The sequence below is a fragment of the Drosophila miranda genome, assembly GCF_003369915.1.
Source record: "Drosophila miranda strain MSH22 chromosome Y unlocalized genomic scaffold, D.miranda_PacBio2.1 Contig_Y2_pilon, whole genome shotgun sequence".
NCBI classification, from domain to species: Eukaryota; Metazoa; Arthropoda; class Insecta; order Diptera; family Drosophilidae; genus Drosophila; species Drosophila miranda.
The window spans coordinates 8,534,895-8,559,077 of record NW_022881614.1 but is presented as its reverse complement, the minus strand read 5'-3'; the positions used below and the strand labels follow the sequence as shown (position 1 = coordinate 8,559,077).

At 41.9% G+C, this 24,183-nt stretch overlaps 1 protein-coding gene and 2 pseudogenes across 1 annotated transcript; all 3 read right to left on the bottom strand.

The window, feature by feature from the left end:
* Positions 1-1,056: 1,056 nt before the first annotated feature.
* Positions 1,057-5,160, bottom strand: LOC117192994 (annotated as a pseudogene).
* A 2,088-nt stretch (positions 5,161-7,248) lies between these two features.
* On the bottom strand, positions 7,249-21,190 carry LOC117192993 (annotated as a pseudogene).
* Positions 21,191-22,524: 1,334 nt separating this feature from the next.
* Positions 22,525-23,970, bottom strand: LOC117193499. The gene is made up of 4 exons (XM_033398249.1): positions 23,731-23,970; positions 23,493-23,673; positions 23,184-23,439; positions 22,525-23,126 (listed from the first exon to the last, which is right to left on the bottom strand). Exons 2-4 carry the CDS (start codon positions 23,610-23,612, stop codon positions 22,765-22,767), a joined length of 738 nt encoding a protein of 245 aa, XP_033254140.1. The 5' UTR covers positions 23,613-23,673; positions 23,731-23,970; the 3' UTR covers positions 22,525-22,764.
* Positions 23,971-24,183: the final 213 nt, after the last annotated feature.

Here is a 24,183-nt window from a genome sequence, read left to right as displayed (position 1 = left end):
GCTAGAGCACAGACTGATAGCAGGTGGAGGAGTACCACCACCTGCAGAACCTCGAAGATAATGTGCAAGGAGCGCATCGAGAAACTTAGCCACTACCTACTGCACCTACCAAGAAAGGACTGTAGATTGCTAGTGGGGATACTAACAGGTCACTGTCTGGCTGCTGCACATGCAGCAAAGCTAGGCATCACCAACAGAGACAGTCGTAGGAAATGTGAGGAACCTGGGGCTATCGAAACCCTGGAACATCTCATCTGCAACTGTCCGGCTCTCTCAAGGGCAAGGAGGAGATACCTGGGCGCCCCAGTGTTGGCATCACTGGAAGATGCCTCCAAAAGGACGCCACAGGAACTGCTGGCCTATGCTAAAAACACCTCTATTCTCGGGGACTTTTAAAACCACATTAACACTCCCGCGACGGTTCATACACCCCCCCATCCGGATAACTAAGGGCCATATTGGCCTATGCGTGGCCCCGCTGAGGGCCGTCCGGGGTAACCTAACCTAACCTAGCTCTTATAGTCTTTGAGCACTAGGCGCTGAAGGGGACGGACAGACGGACAGACGGACGGACGGACAGACGGACAGACGGACAGACAGACAGACAGACAGGGCTCAATCGAATCGGTTATTGATGCTGATCAAGAATATATATACTTTATGGGGTCGGAAACGATTCCTTCTGGACGTTACACACATCCACTTTCACCACAAATCTAATATACCCCAATACTCATTTTGAGTATCGGGTATAAAAATTGCAATGATTCCAAATTTCACTATACTTTCGAAGTATCGAATATACTTCGAACTATCGACATACTGAATTTTCAAAAGATTAAACAGTTTTGCCGGTAATACAAAAAGTGTGAAGTAAAAGCAAATATGAGCAACAACTGCCAGAACGCAAAATGCCCTTCGAGGAGCAAAATTGCGCAAAAAGTGAGTAGAGAACAAGTGAGCAAAAATGAACAAGTGAACAACAAAGAACAAGTGAGCAAAAAAGAACAAGTGAACATGTTCAGTTGCTCATTTTAGTGAACAACTCTTTTTTGTTCACTCACTCATGAGCAACACAACACTAATTGTCAGGTTCTTCAGGCATATATAGTGCTGTACCAACAATTTCATTAGTCCATCCATAGACGATCCCAGAGGAATGCAGACATTGGTGAGAGCCAGTAGCGTGCGCGTAATATGAATTATTTGAGTGCATATAGAACGCTCCATGACATCTAGATTTCCCCGCCAATAACTTTGATCTGATTCAGGCACTAGCTGACATTTGTAGCTTAAATTGTTGGCCTTTACGACGAAATATTCTACATTTAGGAGCTGCTTCTGGACGGCAACATGGAGATACTGCAAGCAGCTCTCAGCGGTGATTGTGCTTATCGACTTTAGACCTGGATCTGGGAGATCTATTGATATGTCATCATTAAGAGCGCCAAGCACATGCCCCAATTGTCTGGCAATGTTTTCAAAAAAGGGTCCCGAGTGCGTTTTCTGACGCTGTATAAATAGAAGGTTATGCACTAAGCCCATTTCGGGATTAACCAACTCGTGAGTACGACAAAAATTGAGGAGCCAAGTATAGGACCCAGTTGCCGCACGTTCTCCATAATCTATATGGTCAAAGAGAATTTCCAATGACTCCAGAAGGTATACCGGCAATTTCGCGATAAAGGTATCTTTGTTGAGTGAGTCATCACTGGCATACTCTTTCATAAACTCGTCCACCACATCCTGGATAACGTACGTCACTGCTTTGCTTCTGTTCAGGGATGCCATATCTACGATTAATAAAACGTTATTAGTTTATAAGAGTTCTGTTTCAAAAATAGTTTTTTCATTTGACTTACCAAATCCCTTGACAAATTCTTTGAACTTCTTGCTATAGGTTTCGTGGGCTGTTCGTAGGCACTCAACAAAACATTGAGCCGCCAGAGAGGATGTCTGCATGTCACCGTCTCGCCACAGCTCAGGCACCCGTCGAATGCAGCGCTCGTAAATAATCTTGGTGATGTCTGTTAACTGCTTAAAGGTACGTTTGCTGTAAGCTAGTTGCTTGTAATCAGGTGCAAGCCGAATGTTTTTCACTTTTTCGGCGGTAATCTGCACAACATAACGAACCAGGGACTCGTTGGACCGCAACTGAATGGTTTTCTCAGACGCGGCAAATGGAACGACGTCACTGAAAACTAATTTTCAAAACATTTACATTGGAATCGGCGAAGTCGAAATGGCACTCACTCGAGGAGTAGATTAAGAAGCTTATCCAATATAGACAAGTCCCATATATTCTCAGGTTGTGTGCACATGCTCTTCATTTGGATACCATTTACAGTAAGATTGAAAATGGAAGTTGTGGTATTATTGCTGACAGTTTTCTTTGATTGTTTCTGTAGCTTCTTGGAGGAGCCAGCCAAAGTCTTAAGATCGACTAATAACTTGCAATGCTGCTTAAATTGGGGCAGAACTTGACATATGGCATCGTTGTTTGGCTTGGAGCTGAGCAATAAGTGGGAAACGATTCCTTCAATAAGATTGAGTTGTTGCAGAACTAGAGCGCATTTCAGGTGGGTGGCTGGAGGGGACTGGGAAAATATGTATGTATGTATTAGTTGAATATATGAGTTATGAGACAACGCCCAAACTTACAACGTCGTCTATTGGCAATCTGTTGGCCACCATTCGTTGCACGCATAAGGCCAGGAGACGACTTATCTCACGTGTGTCATAGCCCGACGGAGCACGCTCAAAGGTTACCAAGCAGTTAGCCACGAATTAAACCAACTTTCCCAGGTTATCTTTCAGCTGAATTTCCATATGTTGTTGATCGCTGGCAGTAACCAGCTGATCGTAGCGTATACGAAATACTGTGTCTAAATCGTCGCCAGCCTCCTCTGCAGAGGGAGTGTCAAAAAAGCTTCGTAAATGCCAATCAATTACTTGCAACACGTGAGGCACAAGCTTTGCATTTAGCTCCACGGCCCGTTGCAGATCTGTGAGAGGTACATTCCAAAATAATCAAAAGATTATCGGCTGTATGCACTTCGGTTACTTACTTTCATAAAGCGTACATCGTATGTCAAACTGCTGCTGCAAACAATTTCGCAACATTCCTATAATCTCCAGAGTAAGCATGTAAAAATTGCGCTGCGGATTGCTTCGACTTCCTAGGCTATTTTGTGTGATCATTGAATACCCGGAAATGCTCTGCTGAGTACAGAAGCTGGGTGGCCTGGAGGTCTGCCGCAGTGCGTTACTGTTGTTAAGCTGTTTAAGGATCATGCAAAATCCGTAAATGGCCATCCGACGTTTTTGCATGCCGCTAGATATTATTAGGTAACAAATGACAAAGGCTATAAAATATATAACGATTTTTGATTAATTGGGTCTGGTTGCTTTGCACAGCACATCAATCAGGGCATCCCGAACTCGATTCGAAGTCTTCAGCAGGGGCAAAAGAAAGTTCATCATGCGCATGGCTTGTTCTCCAGGCAGCTTTAACAAAATGAATAATTTGTTAATAGAAGAAAAAATATATACATGTATTTGAATGACTTGCCCATAGCATATGCTCCATAACTGTTTGGATGGTTTTAGTGCATTCTGAGACGGTGTACGTGTCAGCTACACTTAATAGTGTTAAATATTCTAGAAAAAATACATAGTTATTTAAGAATTATTATGGGGAATCCAATACCAACCCGAAAACTGGTTTTGATCTTGATGTACAATCATCCACTCAGAGAGGAGTCTAATGATGCCTTGCCCAAAGATGAAACGTTTGCGAATGAACTTTGTTAAAAAAAGTAATTGCTAGAGTATGCATTTTGGGCGAATGCGATTTAAGCAGAAAAAAACTAGGTGGACTAGTCCTGGAGTGATCACATCTTTTCCATCTTTGTTCTGATCTATGAGCACCGTTAAGACCTGCTGCAAGTCGACTTGTTTGCGCTGTAACGAATCACGATACCAAACGGAATAGTCTGCCAAAGTTATCTCTTCTTCATTATTCTTTATGACATTTCGCAAGAATGGCAGCAAAATGGATCAAGAGATGCGCGCAGATTCTGGATCACGATTCACACTTATCATCGAAATAATGGCGCTGAGCATGAATGGCGTGAGAATGACATCGGGCAAATGCGAGAAGTTCTGCAAATACAAACTAACATTAGAGTTCATTCAATTTAGGAGAGCCCATATTCACCCTCAACATTACAGCCAGATGTTTCTCAGTTGGCTTATACATAGTACAGTAATTCAAATGATGAAGTATAGTCTCTTCGGCCTCCCGCAGCTCTTTGTCCGAAAATGGATCTGATGGTAAAAATGAACAAATTATAGAAAGAGACACACAGTAAATTATTGAAATAATTAGGCGAACCTATGCTGTCGAAGTCTGTAGAATTGCTGCTCATGTCTGAGAACAAGCGCTTATAGTAATTGCGTTGAAAATACTACTCTAATGCCAGCAGCGGTAAAATCAGTTGTGAGGCATTTTGGCACATGGAAAAGAGCTGGAAGCACAGAGCTGGTAGCTCCATTGGCGATAGCTCCTGCAGAGCCCCGGAGAATTTATTTAATACGGTCAAAATTTCTCCGTTGCCGAGATTTATGGCCCTAAACAAATGGAAATTTTAGTAGAATTTTTTAGCATTTTATGGGCGCAACTTACTTGAACATGTCAGCAATAGGGGTCAGGATTGAAGACGGCCATCGCATGGTACATATACTTTTCACTGTATTGTTTCTATACTCGGTTCCATCGGTTCCCACCCCAGTTAGTATAAAACGTGGAGTTGCCGAAAGCAGAGCCAGTGAATCTGGCAACAAATCCTTCTAACCAACGCACTTGGCGTCTCCCTGTCGCATGCCATCCACACAGTGCTCAATAATCCAGGCCAGTTCATCAGCAGAGAAGGTGGGCAAGTCCCGGGCCAATCGTGTGATCAAATCGAAGGATTGTTTATAGTTCAGCTCTACACTACGCAGCCCATCCATAAAACATTGGACGAGCGCGAAACGTTTCTTCTTGGACTCCTCGCTCTCAGTGTCGCAGGCGAGCAGAAAGTAGTTCCAGAAATTGATACATTCACTTCGGGATATCGTGGCATTCAGAGTGTCTGTTAACTGATGATCATTATCTATGATTCTGCGTTTTTAGTTTTCTCGAATGTGCAATATTGTGGATGCAACAGCTTTTCGTCCTTTGTGTGAGCGGAAGGGGGTGGGGCGAAATTTTGAGATACACGTTTTATAGTAAGATCTAACAGGAGTGCGGATACCAAATTTGGTTACTCTAGCCTTAATAGTCTCTGAGATTTTTGAATATCCCCAGATTTTCGTCCTTTGCGGGGGCGGAAGAGGGTGTGGCGAAATTTTGAAACAAACTCGTCTCGGTCCGATATATTAGGAGTGTGGATACCAAATTTGGTTGCTCTAGCTTTTATAGTCTCTGAGATCTAGGCGCTAATGTTTTACTCTAAGCAAAGCCGGCTATGCTACGTGTGTGTTAGAGAGAAACAGGGCGAGAAAAAATTAAATTGTTTTCTTGATTCTGGCTATAATAATTATACGATCTGGTTCAGATTTTGCACTCTAGAAGATATAGTTATCTTCTACGATTCTGCGTTTTTAGTTTTCTCGTATCCTCAATATTGTGGATGCAACAGATTTTCGTTCTTTGTGGGGGCGGAAGGGGGTGGGGCGAAATTTTGGGATATACGTTTTATAGTGAGATCTAACAGGAGTGCGGATAATAAATTTGGTTACTCTAGCCTTAATAGTCTCTGAGATTTGTGCATATCCCCAGATTTTCATCTATTGCGTGGGCGGAAGTGGGTGTGGCGAAATTTTGAAACAAACTCGTCTCGGTCCGATATATTAGGAGTGTGGATACCAAATTTGGTTGCTCTAGCTTTTGTAGTCTCTGAGATCTAGGCGCTAATGTTTTACTCTAAGCAAAGCCGGCTATGCTACGTGTGTGTTAGAGAGAGACAGGGCGAGAAAAAATTAAATTGTTTTCTTAATTCTGGCTATAATAATTAAACGATCTGGTTCAGATTTTGCACTCTATAAGATATAGTCATCTTCTACGATTCTGCGTTCTTAGTTTTCTCGTATCCTCAATATTGTGGATGCCACAGATTTTCGCCCTTTGGGGGGGGGGCGGAAGGGGGTGGGGCGAAATTTCGAGATATACGTTTTATAGTGAGATCTGACAGGAGTGCGGATACTAAATTTGGTTACTCTAGCCTTAATAGTCTCTGAGATTTGTGAATATCCCCAGATTTGCATCCTTAGCGGTGGCGGAAGGGGGTGTGGCGAAATTTTGAAACAAACTCGTCTCGGTCCGATATATTAGGAGTGTGGATACCAAATTTGGTTGCTCTAGCTTTTATAGTCTCTGAGATCTAGGCGCTAATGTTTTACTCTAAGCAAAGCCGGCTATGCTACGTGTGTGTTAGAGAGAGACAGGGCGAGAAAAAATTAAATTGTTTTCTTGATTCTGGCTATAATAATAATACGATCCAAATCAGATTCCGCAGTCTAAAAGATATGGTTATTCTCTACGATTCTGCATTTTTGGTTTTATCGTATCTTTAAAAATGTGGATGCCACAGATTTCCGTCCTTTGTGGGGGCGGAAGTGGGCGGGGCGAAGTTTTGAAATATTTTTGTAGCAGTGACATATCACAGAAGTCTGGATACAAAACATCGTTGCTCTAGCTCTTATAGTCTTTGAGCACTAGGCGCTGAAGGGGACGGACAGACGGACGGACGGACAGACGGACAGACGGACAGACAGACAGACAGACAGGGCTCAATCGACTCGGTTATTGATGCTGATCAAGAATATATATACTTTATGGGGTCGGAAACGATTCCTTCTGGACGTTACACACATCCACTTTCACCACAAATCTAATATACCCCAATACTCATTTTGAGTATCGGGTATAAAAATTGCAATGATTCCAAATTTCACTATACTTTCGAAGTATCGAATATACTTCGAATTAACGACATACTGAATTTTCAAAAGATTAAACAGTTTTGCCGGTAATACAAAAAGTGTGAAGTAAAAGCAAATATGAGCAACAACTGCCAGAACGCAAAATGCCCTTCGAGGAGCAAAATTGCGCAAAAAGTGAGTAGAGAACAAGTGAGCAAAAATGAACAAGTGAACAACAAAGAACAAGTGAGCAAAAAAGAACAAGTGAACATGTTCTTCAGTTGCTCATTTAAGTGAACAACTCTTTTTTGTTCACTCACTCATGAGCAACACAACACTACTTGTCAGGTTCTTCAGGCATATATAGTGCTGTACCAACAATTTCATTAGTCCATCCATAGACGATCCCAGAGGAATGCAGAAATTGGTGAGAGCCAGTAGCGTGCGCGTAATATGAATTATTTGAGTGCAAATAGAACGCTCCATGACATCTAGATTTCCCCGCCAATAACTTTGATCTGATTCAGGCACTAGCTGACATTTGTAGCTTAAATTGTTGGCCTTTACGACGAAATATTCTACATTTAGGAGCTGCTTCTGGACGGCAACATGGAGATGCTGCAAGCAGCTCTCAGCGGTGATTGTGCTTATCGACTTTAGACCTGGATCTGGGAGATCTATTGATATGTCATCATTAAGAGCGCCAAGCACATGCCCCAATTGTCTGGCAATGTTTTCAAAAAAGGGTCCCGAGTGCGTTTTCTGACGCTGTATAAATAGAAGGTTATGCACTAAGCCCATTTCGGCCAAGTATAGGACCCAGTTGCCGCACGTTCTCCATAATCTATATGGTCAAAGAGAACTTCCAATGACTCCAGAAGGTATACCGGCAATTTCGCGATAAAGGTATCTTTGTTGAGTGAGTCATCACTGGCATACTCTTTCATAAACTCGTCCACCACATCCTGGATAACGTACGTCACTGCTTTGCTTCTGTTCAGGGATGCCATATCTACGATTAATAAAACGTTATTAGTTTATAAGAGTTCTGTTTCAAAAATAGTTTTTTCATTTGACTTACCAAATCCCTTGACAAATTCTTTGAACTTCTTGCTATAGGTTTCGTGGGCTGTTCGTAGGCACTCAACAAAACATGTAGGGGCCGAATTAAGGGAACGAGTGTAGAACATCACGGATAAGCATAGTTTTCTTTTGGTAATGCTTAAAAGTGCAGAGACATAGTAACTCCGAAAGTGGATCGTAAGCTGCAAGCTTTCCGAAAAGCTTTCTAAAGAGAGTCGGCGCGCAGCGCACGCATTTAAGCGAAAGACGTCACGTTTACCTTGACCCAAGAGAGTAGCGTAGCGTAGGGAGAGCATAGATTAAAAGCTTGCCCAAAAGTTCGCTCAAATGGGCGAAAGATCATCCGATTATGCAGTTTAAATTCCCAACATCATCCGATTATGCAGTTAAAGTTCCTAAGATCATCCGATTATGCAGTTAAAATTCCCCAAATATCATCCGATCTTCGAGCTTTTGGTTCGGTACCGCTTGGCTGAACTTGCAGAAGTTGGGCTGGAGTATTGACAAAGAATCGATTGATTAAAGCGGACGTGTTTGTGCTATACTCGGGAATAAATAAATATATATATATATATATTTAGCCAACGAACAGTTCTGGCAACTACGCCATACCTCGTGAACCGAGTTCAATAAAGACCCAGAATCAGGAGTAATTAACCAGAAAAGCAGTGTAAAGAAAAGAAAACATAGCTGGACGGCGGCCCGTAGCCACGGTACCGCTCGTGCGATCATCAGTCGCATAGGAGTGCATATACGGTGTGGTCTATGAGAGGAGTGTTGCCGGTGGATTGATAAGACGAGTAGTAAACCCGCGGGAGGCACCGAGCAGCGAAACCTGCAGCTTGACGTTGTCCGTCGAAAGCCTCAACAACCGTGTGGATGCACGGCGAAAACCAGGAGGCGCCTCCGGACCCTTATTTTTGGCGCCGTTGACGCCACCCGTTTATCGAGCCTCCAATGAGAGTGTAGTCCGCAGACCGACGTCAAATTTGATCGGCAACCTGAAGCCCAGCTAAGGAGTTAATTTACCCCATCTTCAAGTGATTTAGCTGCGCCAGCGACACCCAATAATGAACTCGAATTGATTGCATTATTGTTGGATTCTTCCGGAGGCGCAGTCCTACTCAGCCTGGCTGACATGTCTCTCGATCACGGCAATAGAGGACCATAGTTACTCGTGGATGTAACACAAGCCCCTTTTTCCTCTAGATTTCATGTGCCAGGCTAAAAACCATTCTCTTTCGTCACACGATGTATACAGTTTTATAGTTAGTTATGTAACACAGCCAACATAATGGTTTTTGGAAACTAATGGGTATGAGAGCAACATTAATTTTCCTTGAGATTACAAAGCAGTACACTCTAGTACGCTCATGTGCACATATACTCGTATTAAATATCTTTTCCTTTCCTTAGAATTATGCACCAACGTCATCATTGAGCTCAACGATCACGAATGGAAAAAGCGGTACTAGCCTACCAAAAGCGCTGTGAGTTTGTAAATAAGAACAAGTACATATATGCACTGAGCTGGGAAGTAACCTGCGTGTTACATGTAATTTTCTATTGATATTCCCTTTATAAATCAGTAACCATAATGTATTGGTACCTCTCACCCCTTTAGAATCTGTTACCCATATATGATGGTCATTTTTAAATCTTTATTTTTCTTAATATTTCTTCGCAATTCCTTACTAATATATTAAGCTATCGAGACACAACAAAAATGGATTTAATTATAAGTTAAGAAAACCCCCCCCAAGAATTTAGTTATATGATTAGGGATTTATTGAAATATATATATATAATGATATTGATTTTGAAGTACAACCCTAATATGTTCTAAATTCAGTACTCCGCCCTCAGAAAGGCATGATCGAAGTGGTGGGATGATAACTGTTTAACGTTATTCAAGGGTCTATACGGTCAGGTTACCTGTATAGCATAGGTCGGGAGGGTAGAGAAGATAGAGATACTCACTAACACCGGAGTTTCTCATCATTTGAGTAGAGTAATTGATAAGTATGTCCACACTTTCCACAACCAACTTGTTAGTCCCATAACCAATTCCTGGCTCCGGTTAAACCTGGATTCTGTTGTTAGTTTTATGTTTGGTTCTTCTTTTTTTTTATTATTATTTTATTATTTTTAAATGTGCACCTAAAACATTATGCGAGTGTGTGTCAGTATGTGATAGGAGAGAGTAGAACGAACCCCGACAATCCGGCGAGCTTAGTCAGAGCATAGCTAGAGGTGCACACGAAATCTCTTCATACTAGTATGGGTAAACGACAGCTATCCCACACCTGCACGCTACATAATTGGCGCCCAACGTGGGGCCCGAAGGGACATGATCTCTCGTAAAGTTGGTACTTAACTTTAGTACCCATGGCATGTCATTCTGGGGCTAGGCTCCACCATAGCTCTATATTCCATCCAAAACAATAATTCTCTGGTAATACTATACTGATAGATCTCTTCGGGTGGGAGTACGACAGCTGTTGCATACGGAACCTACGACTATTTTTCATGGTTGGAAAAGTCGACCTGTGTATAATCTGTTGTCTCTTCCTCCGGATGGACTAGCTTATATAGGTAGTTACAATATACTGATATCACGATATAGGACTCCACCAACGAGATAACTAAAGATGTTGATTTAGGGAACTGCGGGAGTTATTCAAAAGACGGATACCCCGACTCAAAGTTATATTCATTAAATTATCTTGAGCTTGGCTGTAGAGATTCCTTTATCAAATTCTAGTTGGGTTAGGAAAAAGTCGCAGATTTTAGGAATCACGATCTTCTACTTATGATAAGTAGAGACTGTCCATTATCCGGACTTATACCTTCAAAACTGGTAATAGAACTGGCCAACATACACAACTTAATTACTCAACTATTCAAATCGAAACGTACAGTTAGTGGTAGACCACCTAGATCATGCCTGGAGAGGGCGAACATATTAAGTAAATTCCATATTCGTTAACTCATATTTGCATATTAGTTTCATAATTTTATTTTCATTATTATTTTTTTTATTAAGAAATTCATACAAATCATGGCGGTCCACCGAAGTAATGAAAATTTAGCTTCGGCGTTGATCAATCCAGACTCGCTTTGCATTATTTGCCAGGGAAATTTGCGGCAAGATCAGTTAATAGCTACCACGCCTTGTCACCACCGATTTCATAATACGTGCGTATGCGAACATTTGAAAAGCGAAAAGTCTTGTCCAGTGTGCAAGTCGGAATGCGAACCTGGTAGACTGCGTTACGAAAATAATACTCTAGCAGCAGAATTACACCTAAGCTCTGGCTCCATACCACCTAATGTTCGGGGAAACGAAGACAATGGGACGGTACAACTAGATCCAACCTTATTACGTAGAAAAGGGAGAACAAACAGCCGAGGTCGAGGGCGAGGAGCAACCCCTAAACGAGGAATGCAAACAAGGTATCAAGCTAGTTTAGATCAATATTTATCCGAGAGTCGACAGTCGATTAGTAGCAACGGAAATAGGTCACTTAGTAACGCTCAACCTGAAAACCTTACGAATTACATCCATTCGGTCATGCAAAATCAGGAGAAATCTATGATGGAAAACCTTAGTTCGTTCATAAAAACTTCCATCGAACAAACTATACAGGCCCAGTTTTCCAATATGAATTTAGCCGCAGCGGCTGCTACGGGTAACGGAGGTCCCTCAGAGTCACACAGTAATGTTAGACGAGACGTAGACAATGATAGTTACATGGTTAGAGGCGATTCCCAAGGAAGAACTCCTAGGAGTAGTCAAACAGCCGGAAATGTAGCACCGGCAAAAGCGGCAAATATCCTACTAAGCTGGCGTCTTAAATTTGATGGTTCTCGAGACGCAATGCACGTAGAAGAATTTCTATATCGCGTTCGTGCTCTTACAGGACAGACTCTGGGGAATGATGACCAGTTACTTTGCGACAATCTGCATCTGCTTTTCACAGGTAAAGCCAGCGATTGGTTCTGGGATTTTCATCGAAGAAACCACCAATACTCCTGGTCATCGTTCTGTACAGCGTTTAGGCAAAGATTCGACGATCAGAAAGATGATTTTGACCTTTGGGAAATGATACGGAAACGTCAACAGAAGGACAACGAATCCTTCGAAGATTTTCAGTCAGACATTGAGAAGTTAGTGGCACGACTTTCACACGAGATAAGCGAACTCAAGCTGATCGATATTCTTAAGCGGAATGCGAAAAGTGCTCTGCGATATGAGCTTTTGCATTTAAAAATACAGAATAGAAGTGAGTTGAGGGAGGAAGTTAAAAAGCATGAACACTTCTGTAAAGATGCTGGCAACTTTTTACAGAGAAACAGGGTAACTAGACCTCACGTATCAGAAATTCAGAGTGAGGAAGAAGAACTCGAAGAAGAGAGTATCTCCGAGCTACGCCGCAAGCGGTTTGTTTGCTGGAATTGCGACAAAACAGGTCATCGGTTTGAAGATTGCGTAGCAGAACGCCGAGTCTTCTGTTATGGCTGCGGGGCGAAAAATACTTTTAAGCCAAAGTGCGAAAGATGTAACTCATCGGAAAACCGCAAGCGGGATGCGCAATCCAACACCATTCTGACGCATCCGGCAATGATGACAGAATGAAAGAGCAAACTTTCCAAGAAAACACCTCCAACCCGGATTGTCCAAAAATTCGATCTAATAGGTCTCTTGTAGAGGCACAAACCCAGACGGAGGAGATAGATATAGATGGTGAAAGTTCCCGTTCAGATAAGCTAGAATTAAAGTATCAACCAAAACGCTCGACCATACGATTAAGGCAATTCTGGACCAAGGTAAAGAAGGTGCGAAAAAGACTTGTCTCGTCGGTCCTTTTGAGCTCCGATAACAGATTATTTATAGAACTAAGCATAGAAGAACAAAACTTCATGGCCTTGCTAGATTCGGGGGCGACGATAAGCTGTCTTGGAAGTGAAGCCGCTAAGTCGTTCGCGCAACACGCCAAGGCAAAGAAATGCTCCGGAAATATTCGAACGGCCAATAATGAATCTTGTAAGGTAGTAGCGAAAATTACAGTTCCCATAACTTTTCGCGATCATACTAAGGAGATAGAATTTTTCATAATACCCGCCTTGAAACAAAATGTGTATTTAGGGATTGATTTCTGGATAGAATTCGGTCTTGTAGCAAGACTTTTAACGGATAGATCGGTGGTACAAGAATTAGACGTCGGAAATGAAACCAGGGCTTCGGAATCCCCGCCAGTACACGATCTAAGCAAAGACCAAAAGGTTAGACTAGAATCCGTGATCCATTCGTTTCCTTCGTTTGAAAGGGAAGGATTAGGACGTACGAAAGCTATCCAACACACGATCGAAATGGTACCCGATAGACCAGTCAAACAACGCCATTGGCCGATTTCACCCGCGAAGGAAAAGTTAATGTTTGACGAAGTGGAGAAAATGCTGGCATTAGACGTGATCGAGGAATCGAATAGCTCCTGGAGTAGCAATTGCGTTTTAGTTAAGAAAGGTACGAAAAATCGATTATGTTTAGATTCTCGAGAAATTAATAAGAACACTCGCAAAGATGCCTACCCTTTACCACATATTGATGGCATTCTTAGTAGATTACCACCAGCCAAATACATAACGGGACTTGACATGAAACACGCATACTGGCAGATTCCTTTGGAAGAAAAATCTCGGCACTATACAGCTTTTACCATTCCCAATAGGCCGCTTTACCAGTATAAGGTAATGCCGTTTGGCTTAACTAATGCCGCTCAAACGTTGTGCCGACTTATGGATCAGGTGATACCTGCACACCTCAGGAATCGGGTTTTTGTCTATTTGGACGATTTACTGGTGCTCTCAGATGACTTTGATTCACACTTGGTGCTGTTACAAGAGGTAGCGATGCATTTGCGTAAGGCAAATCTCACGATTAATATAGCCAAGTCAAACTTTTGTATACGGGAGATTAAATATCTGGGGTTCATAATAGGTTATGGTCAGTTAAAGACAGATCCGGGGAAAATAAAATCCATAATGGAGTTCCCGATCCCAAAAACGGTGAAACAGATAAGGAGATTTCTAGGACTTGCTGGATGGTACAGACGCTTTGTCGATAACTATGCCACCGTCAGCTACCCCTTAACGGAACTACTAAAAAAGCATCAACCACTTAAGTGGAACGCATCAGCTGAAGAAGCTTTCAATAAACTCAAATCCTGCTTAACATCTGCTCCAATCCTAGCCACCCCCGATTTTAAGAAACCCTTTTTGTTAATATGTGACGCAAGCACCTTTGGTTTGGGCTGCGTACTAGCTCAATTAAACGAGGAAGGGATAGAATTACCTATAGCGTTTATGTCCGAGAAACTTTCCAAGGCGCAACGAAACTATTCGGTCACTGAACTCGAGTGCTTGGCAGTGATTAAAGGAATAAAGAAGTTTAGAGCTTACGTAGAAGGACAGGATTTCCAAGTTATAACGGACCATGCGTCCCTACAATGGCTTATGAGGCAAAAAGATTTGTCAGGTCGCTTGGCCCGCTGGGCTATAAAATTACAGGGATTTAATTTTCAAATATCACATCGAAAAGGGTCCGAAAACGTAGTGGCCGACGCGTTGTCACGCCAAGATGAACCCGAGGTAAGAGAGCTGAACGGCAACGGACCCATAGTCGACCTTACTTCTACAGAGTTTAAATCGAACGAATACATGGATCTAATAGAACACATAAGGCTTAATCAACTTAAGTTACCCGATTTGAAAATTGACGATAATTTGGTGTATAAAAGAACCGAACCATCTTCAGGGGACGAGATAGCAGATAAACAAACTTGGAAGCTTTGGATTCCATCAGGCCTTACCAGCGATATAATTTCCAGGGCTCATGACCCCCAGACGCTTCCCACAGTGGTATTGGGAAAACCGTTGAAAAGGTGAAAAGGTACTTGTTTTGGCCAAAAATGGTTACACAAATACGAGCCTATGTATCAAAATGCGACGTTTGTCGCCAGACCAAAAGTGCTAATGTCGTGCTAAGACCACCAATGGGTAAGCCAATGATTTCAGAAAGACCTTTTCAAAAGCTTTATCTAGATTTGTTGGGCCCGTATCCGCGTTCCAAGCAAGGGAATATTGGTATCTTAATAATTGTAGATCACAACACCAAATTTCATTTCTTATGTCCGCTCAAAAAGTTTACCTCAAGTAAAGTGTGTGACTTCCTAGAAAATATGTTATTTAGTACTTTCGGGGTCCCTGAGACTATACTTACCGATAATGGTTCGCAGTTTGTCTCTGGGAATTTCAAGTCATTTCTTACCAGATTCGGGGTAACTCACCGCTGCACTGCCATATATTCACCGCAAGCCAATGCCAGTGAACGGTTAAACCGATCCGTGTTAGCGGCTATAAGAGCGTACGTCGGCAAAGATCATACTAATTGGGACAACAAGTTACCTGAAATTAGTGCAGCGTTACGAGCCAATATCCATAGAAGCACAGGGTATTCGCCATATTTTCTTGCTTTTGGGCAGAATATGATTCTTAACGGAAAGGATTATGAACTACTTAGACGACTAAATCTCCTATCGGATGACACCAGAGTCGAATATCCAAATGTAGTACAAGTATGTCGACAAGCCGCCCAACAAAAGGTAGCTGAATCACACGAGCAGAATGCGAGGACATACAACTTACGTAGCCGGGTCCGTCAACTTAAAGTCGGAGACGTCGTGTATGCCCGGAATTTTTGTCAGAGCAACGCTTTAAAAAAGTTCAGCGCTAAGCTGGCGCCTGTGTTTATATCAGCCAAGGTTATTCGCCGAGTGGGGACAATGTATTACCAATTAGCTAGCGAAGATAAGAAAAACTTAGGAGTCTATCACTTGAAAGATATTCAGCTTAAACCTTAGTAAATGGCCTTCTTCAGTTTAAGTCTCATTGTGAGAACAATTACGTCTTCAACTGTGGTGTAGGGGCCGAATTAAGGGAACGAGTGTAGAACATCACGGATAAGCATAGTTTTCTTTTGGTAATGCTTAAAAGTGCAGAGACATAGTAACTCCGAAAGTGGATCGTAAGCTGCAAGCTTTCCGAAAAGCTTTCTAAAGAGAGTCGGCGCGCAGCGCACGCATTTAAGCGAAAGACGTCACGTTTACCTTGACCCAAGAGAGTAGCGTAGCGTAGGGAGAGCATAGATTAAAAGCTTGCCCAAAAGTTCGCTCAAATGGGCGAAAGATCATCCGATTATGCAGTTTAAATTCCCAACATCATCCGATTATGCAGTTAAAGTTCCTAAGATCATCCGATTATGCAGTTAAAATTCCCCAAATATCATCCGATCTTCGAGCTTTTGGTTCGGTACCGCTTGGCTGAACTTGCAGAAGTTGGGCTGGAGTATTGACAAAGAATCGATTGATTAAAGCGGACGTGTTTGTGCTATACTCGGGAATAAATAAATATATATATATATATATTTAGCCAACGAACAGTTCTGGCAACTACGCCATACCTCGTGAACCGAGTTCAATAAAGACCCAGAATCAGGAGTAATTAACCAGGAAAGCAGTGTAAAGAAAAGAAAACATAGCTGGACGGCGGCCCGTAGCCACGGTACCGCTCGTGCGATCATCAGTCGCATAGGAGTGCATATACGGTGTGGTCTATGAGAGGAGTGTTGCCGGTGGATTGATAAGACAAGTAGTAAACCCGCGGGAGGCACCGAGCAGCGAAACCTGCAGCTTGACGTTGTCCGTCGAAAGCCTCAACAACCGTGTGGATGCACGGCGAAAACCAGGAGGCGCCTCCGGACCCTTATTTTTGGCGCCGTTGACGCCACCCGTTTATCGAGCCTCCAATGAGAGTGTAGTCCGCAGACCGACGTCAAATTTGATCGGCAACCTGAAGCCCAGCTAAGGAGTTAATTTACCCCATCTTCAAGTGATTTAGCTGCGCCAGCGACACCCAATAATGAACTCGAATTGATTGCATTATTGTTGGATTCTTCCGGAGGCGCAGTCCTACTCAGCCTGGCTGACATGTCTCTCGATCACGGCAATAGAGGACCATAGTTACTCGTGGATGTAACACAAGCCCCTTTTTCCTCTAGATTTCATGTGCCAGGCTAAAAACCATTCTCTTTCGTCACACGATGTATACAGTTTTATAGTTAGTTATGTAACACAGCCAACATAATGGTTTTTGGAAACTAATGGGTATGAGAGCAACATTAATTTTCCTTGAGATTACAAAGCAGTACACTCTAGTACGCTCATGTGCACATATACTCGTATTAAATATCTTTTCCTTTCCTTAGAATTATGCACCAACGTCATCATTGAGCTCAACGATCACGAATGGAAAAAGCGGTACTAGCCTACCAAAAGCGCTGTGAGTTTGTAAATAAGAACAAGTACATATATGCACTGAGCTGGGAAGTAACCTGCGTGTTACATGTAATTTTCTATTGATATTCCCTTTATAAATCCGTAACCATAATGTATTGGTACCTCTCACCCCTTTAGAATCTGTTACCCATATATGATGGTCATTTTTAAATCTTTATTTTTCTTAATATTTCTTCGCAATTCCTTACTAATATATTAAGCTATCGAGACACAACAAAAATGGATTTAATTATAAGTTAAGAAAACCCCCCCCAAGAATTTAGTTATATGATTAGGGATTTATTGAAATATATATATATAATGATATTGATTTTGAAGTACAACCCTAATATGTTCTAAATTCAGTGGGCCGCCCTCAGAAAGGCATGATCGAAGTGGTGGGATGATAACTGTTTAACGTTATTCAAGGGTCTATACGGTCAGGTTACCTGTATAGCATAGGTCGGGAGGGAGGAGAAGATAGAGATACTCACTAACACCGGAGTTTCTCATCATTTGAGTAGAGTAATTGATAAGTATGTCCACACTTTCCACAACCAACTTGTTAGTCCCATAACCAATTCCTGGCTCCGGTTAAACCTGGATTCTGTTGTTAGTTTTATGTTTGGTTCTTCTTTTTTTTTATTATTATTTTATTATTTTTAAATGTGCACCTAAAACATTATGCGAGTGTGTGTCAGTATGTGATAGGAGAGAGTAGAACGAACCCCGACAATCCGGCGAGCTTAGTCAGAGCATAGCTAGAGGTGCACACGAAATCTCTTCATACTAGTATGGGTAAACGACAGCTATCCCACACCTGCACGCTACAAACATTGAGCCGCCAGAGAGGATGTCTGCATGTCACAGTCTCGCCACAGCTCAGGCAACCGTCGAATGCAGCGCTCGTAAATAATCTTGGTGATGTCTGTTAACTGCTTAAAGGTACGTTTGCTGTAAGCTAGTTGCTTGTAATCAGGTTCAAGCCGAATGTTTTTCACTTTTTCGGCGGTAATCTGCACAACATAACGAACCAGGGACTCGTTGGACCGCAACTGAATGGTTTTCTCAGACGCGGCAAATGGAACGACGTCACTGAAAACTAATTTTCAAAACATTTACATTGGAATCGGCGAAGTCGAAATGGCACTCACTCGAGGAGTAGATTAAGAAGCTTATCCAATATAGACAAGTCCCATATATTCTCAGGTTGTGTGCACATGCTCTTCATTTGGATACCATTTACAGTAAGATTGAAAATGGAAGTTGTGGTATTATTGCTGACAGTTTTCTTTGATTGTTTCTGTAGCTTCTTGGAGGAGCCAGCCAAAGTCTTAAGATCGACTAATAACTTGCGATGCTGCTTAAATAGGGGCAGAACTTGACATATGGCATCGTTGTTTGGCTTGGAGCTGAGCAATAAGTGGGAAACGATTCCTTCAATAAGATTGAGTTGTTGCAGAACTAGAGCGCATTTCAGGTGGGTGGCTGGAGGGGACTGGGAAAATATGTATGTATGGATAAGTTGAATATATGAGTTATGAGACAACGCCCAAACTTACAACGTCGTCTATTGGCAATCTGTTGGCCACCATTCGTTGCACGCATAAGGCCAGGAGACGACTTATCTCACGTGTGTCATAGCCCGACGGAGCACGCTCAAAGGTTACCAAGCAGTTAGCCACGAATTAAACCAACTTTCCCAGGTTATCTTTCAGCTGAATTTCCATATGTTGTTGATCGCTGGCAGTAACCAGCTGATCGTAGCGTATACGAAATACTGTGTCTAAATCGTCGCCAGCCTCCTCTGCAGAGGGAGTGTCAAAAAAGCTTCGAAAATGCCAATCAATTACTTGCAACACGTGAGGCACAAGCTTTGCATTTAGCTCCACGGCCCGTTGCAGATCTGTGAGAGGTACATTCCAAAATAATCAAAAGATTATCGGCTGTATGCACTTCGGTTACTTACTTTCATAAAGCGTACATCGTATGTCAAACTGCTGCTGCAAACAATTTCGCAACATTCCTATAATCTCCAGAGTAAGCATGTAAAAATTGCGCTGCGGATTGCTTCGACTTCCTAGGCTATTTTGTGTCATCATTGAATACCCGGAAATGCTCTGCTGAGTACAGAAGCTGGTTGCACTGGAGGTCTGCCGCAGTGCGTTACTGTTGTTAAGCTGTTTAAGGATCATGCAAAATCCGTAAATGGCCATCCGACGTTTTTGCATGCCGCTAGATATTATTAGGTAACAAATGACAAAGGCTATAAAATATATAGCGATTTTTGATTAATTGGGTCTGGTACCCACCTAGAACCCATTGCTTTGCACAGCACATCAATCAGGGCATCCCGAACTCGATTTGAAGTCTTCAGCAGGGGCAAAAGAAAGTTCATCATGCGCATGGCTTGTTCTCCAGGCAGCTTTAACAAAATGAATAATTTGTTAATAGAAGAAAAAATATATACATGTATTTGAATGACTTGCCCATAGCATATGCTCCATAACTGTTTGGATGGTTTTAGTGCATTCTGAGACGGTGTACGTGTCAGCTACACTTAATAGTGTTAAACATTCTAGAAAAAATACATAGTTATTTAAGAATTATTATGGGGAATCCAATACCAACCCGAAAACTGGTTTTGATCTTGATGTACAATCATCCACTCAGAGAGGAGTCTAATGATGCCTTGCCCAAAGATGAAACGTTTGCGAATGAACTTTGTTAAAAAAAGTAATTGCTAGAGTATGCATTTTGGGCGAATGCGATTTAAGCAGAAAAAAAACTAGGTGGACTAGTCCTGGAGTGATCACATCTTTTCCATCTTTGTTCTGATCTATGAGCACCGTTAAGACCTGCTGCAAGTCGACTTGTTTGCGCTGTAACGAATCACGATACCAAACGGAATAGTCTGCCAAAGTTATCTCTTCTTCATTATTCTTTATGACATTTCGCAAGAATGGCAGCAAAATGGATCAAGAGATGCGCGCAGATTCTGGATCACGATTCACACTTGTCATCGAAATAATGGCGCTGAGCATGAATGGCGTGAGAATGACATCGGGCAAATGCGAGAAGTTCTGCAAATACAAACTAACATTAGAGTTCATTCAATTTAGGAGAGCCCATATTCACCCTCAACATTACAGCCAGATGTTTCTCAGTTGGCTTATACATAGTACAGTAATTCAAATGATGAAGTATAGTCTCTTCGGCCTCCCGCAGCTCTTTGTCCGAAAATGGATCTGATGGTAAAAATGAACAAATTATAGAAAGAGACACACAGTAAATTATTGAAATAATTAGGCGAACCTATGCTGTCGAAGTCTGTAGAATTGCTGCTCATGTCTGAGAACAAGCGCTTATAGTAATTGCGTTGAAAATACTACTCTAATGCCAGCAGCGGTAAAATCAGTTGTGAGGCATTTTGGCACATGGAAAAGAGCTGGAAGCACAGAGCTGGTAGCTCCATTGGCGATAGCTCCTGCAGAGCCCCGGAGAATTTATTTAATACGGTCAAAATTTCTCCGTTGCCGAGATTTATGGCCCTAAACAAATGGAAATTTTAGTAGAATTTTTTAGCATTTTATGGGCGCAACTTACTTGAACATGTCAGCAATAGGGGTCAGGATTGAAGACGGCCATCGCATGGTACATATACTTTTCACTGTATTGTTTCTATACTCGGTTCCATCGGTTCCCACCCCAGTTAGTATAAAACGTGGAATCAGTCTGAGCGTGACGTCGGGGGCTGCGTAGCCACTGCAAATTGATTTGCTCCTTTTGGCTACAAAAATGATCCGATCTGATCCAGATTCAGTAATCTGATAGATATGGTCATTATCTATGATTCTGCGTTTTTAGTTTTCTCGAATTTGCAATATTGTGGATGCAACAGATTTTCGTCTTTTGTGGGGGCGGAAGGGGGTGCGGCGAAATTCTGAGATATACGTTTTATAGTGAGATCTAACAGAAGTGCGGATACTAAATTTGGTTACTCTAGCCTTAATAGTCTCTGAGATTTGTGAATATCCCCAGATTTTCATCCTTTGCGGGGGCGGAAGGGGGTGTGGCGAAGTTTTGAAATATTTTTGTAGCAGTGACATATCACAGAAGTCTGGATACAAAACATCCTTGCTCTAGCGCTTATAGTCTTTGAGCACTAGGCGCTGAAGGGGACGGACAGACGGACAGACGGACAGACAGACATGGCTCAATCGACTGGGCTATTGATGCTGATCAAGAATATATATACTTTATGGGGTCGGAAACGATTCCTTCTGGACGTTACACACATCCACTTTTACCACAAATCTAATATCCCCCAATACTCATTTTGAGTATCGGGTATAAAAATGAAATCCGCGCCAGTTGGCTTGCTCAGAAATATACCGAAATACACTTCACAGTTTCAAAAAATACCAATAATATACCAAACTCCATCATACTCCTCGTTTTCTATATTCGGTTCAATATTACTAGCTAGCTGGGACCCCCTTCCTTGGAAAAATAATTGTATCCGATTGATGAATCTACTCTCAACAAGATTGGTTTATTCTAAGGACACCTTTTATTTTATTGCTTATAAAATTAAAATGTGTACATTGCTGCATTGGACAAGAGGGTGACTCCAAAGCGCGTCTTGAAAAATACTGGAAAATTTTACAAAAAGCATACAAATTTGCAAGGTGTGTGAGCTAGACATGGTGTTTAAAATAAATTATAGAATTAAATATATTTAAAAATAGTAAAATCGTGACATATAGAGGCTCATATTTATGTTAATGCGCTTAAATTATATATGTGCAACTATATATATATGAACTTTATTTCATTTTGCAAGCCTAACTAGCAATACTATAAAAGCAGCTTATTTAAGAATTGTATAGTTCATAGTCATTAATGCATAATTTTCCCATTCATATGCTCATCAATAATTGTATTCGTGAGCCTCTGACCCGGAAACCGTTGAACGAAAGACCCAGAAACGATATTGGGATTAAAAACCAGTACACTACACAATTTTGACAAGAAAATTCAATTCAAAAGGTTACCGCCAAAACCAACTGCGTGTCTGTTGAGTATCAAAATATTTGCCAAAGCAAACAAATTGTTTATTTTATCGTTTGTCCAATCGACGTTTCACATCTCTCAAAAATGCCCATGGTTCCCCATTATGCGCCTAGTTTACATTAATTATAATAATCTTAAATGTTTGAAAAAGTGGACAGATCTTTCTTTCCTGGTCAAACATTAGGTCTTGAGGGACACTTTCAATATTTTCTTTAGCAAACCATAATTAAAATAGTGGAACTAGTTAGTCGGTTGTTTCGATTTTGAGAACAAATTTCTCCATTATAGCATTAAGACGCTTGCGCTCCTTGAGCTGTTGCTGCATTAGGTCTGAGATCTGTGTGCCTAGAGCCAAAAGCGCGTCCGTATTGGCTTCTGTGCGCTGGGCGTTTAAGCGAGTTTGTCTATTCATGTCCCGCAGCTCCTTTGCAATGTCCATTAGCATCGGCACCGTGCTCTCGTGTTCAATTTCTAATTCATTTACATCATTTTGAACCAGCTTGCGCTTTTTGGCAGATGGAGTTTGCGAAGTGCTAGTGCGCTCCAATTTCACGCCCATATGTCTGTCATTGATCCGGCTGGAGCAGTCATCTTCTTCCTCATCATCTTTACATAAAAAAAAATAGTACATACATTTTTTGCGGCTTGATATTTTTGTCTTACCGTCATCTGTGGCTGTGACCTCGTCGTGGTCGGTCTTGATGTCCTGCAGTTCCAAACGGTTGGAAATTTCAGGACGTGCCTTTGGACGAGATTCGACTACTCTGTCGGGCTTATACAAGTCACAGATCCCGGCCACTGCATCCTCTAGAGCAGGGAGTGAATCCTGATACAGCGAGCCTTTGCCGCAGGCATTTGAATCTTCCAGCCTGTTATTGTTAATCTTTTTACGAATGCAGCTTTTCCAGTCTTTCCATACCTATCAAGAGCCAAGTGAGATGACGGAACATAGCGCAATTGCTCGGCACTTACTCTTTTCCACTCACAAACTTCTTTGACAGGCGGACCCACGCTATTTAACTCCTTTGAAAGCCGCTTCCAGGCGGCTTCAGCTGCCAGCTTATCACCCTTGAGGTAGTTTTTGACTATCATTGGGTGTCTCTACATAAATGCGATGAATATGGCATCTTTCTGCGCAGTTCTGTGTTTGCCCCTGTATACAATGAGGTGGTAAGTATAAATTTTTACGAACATTTTCAACATTATTTACATGTTCCGTGGTTTTTTGTTTGACTGATTGGTCAGTTTGGCCTTTGATTCGTTGTCACAAATCTGTGTTTTTGTATCTATTAGCAGGAGTTGGACCCACTTTTACGCCCACTATCTCCACCACGCCAAGCAGCACAGCCTGCAGCGCACGGGGAGAGGACAATCCGGCGTTCACTTCAGCAGTAGCAGGGACTTGAATCTCTCCAGATTTACATAAATCGGATCTATTAATTTATTTTTTTACGAAATATTTATTTACCTTGTCAGTGTTACCGTGAACTTATCGATCAAATATACGGTCGGACTCTTAGAAATATACCAAAATACACCGTCTCATTTTAAAAATATACCGTAAATATACTGACGAATTCAAGTTCTATTTTATATATTCCTCGTCTTTGATATTCCGTCAAATATTACCAGCTATATAGAACATTTAGCCGTGCCCACACAA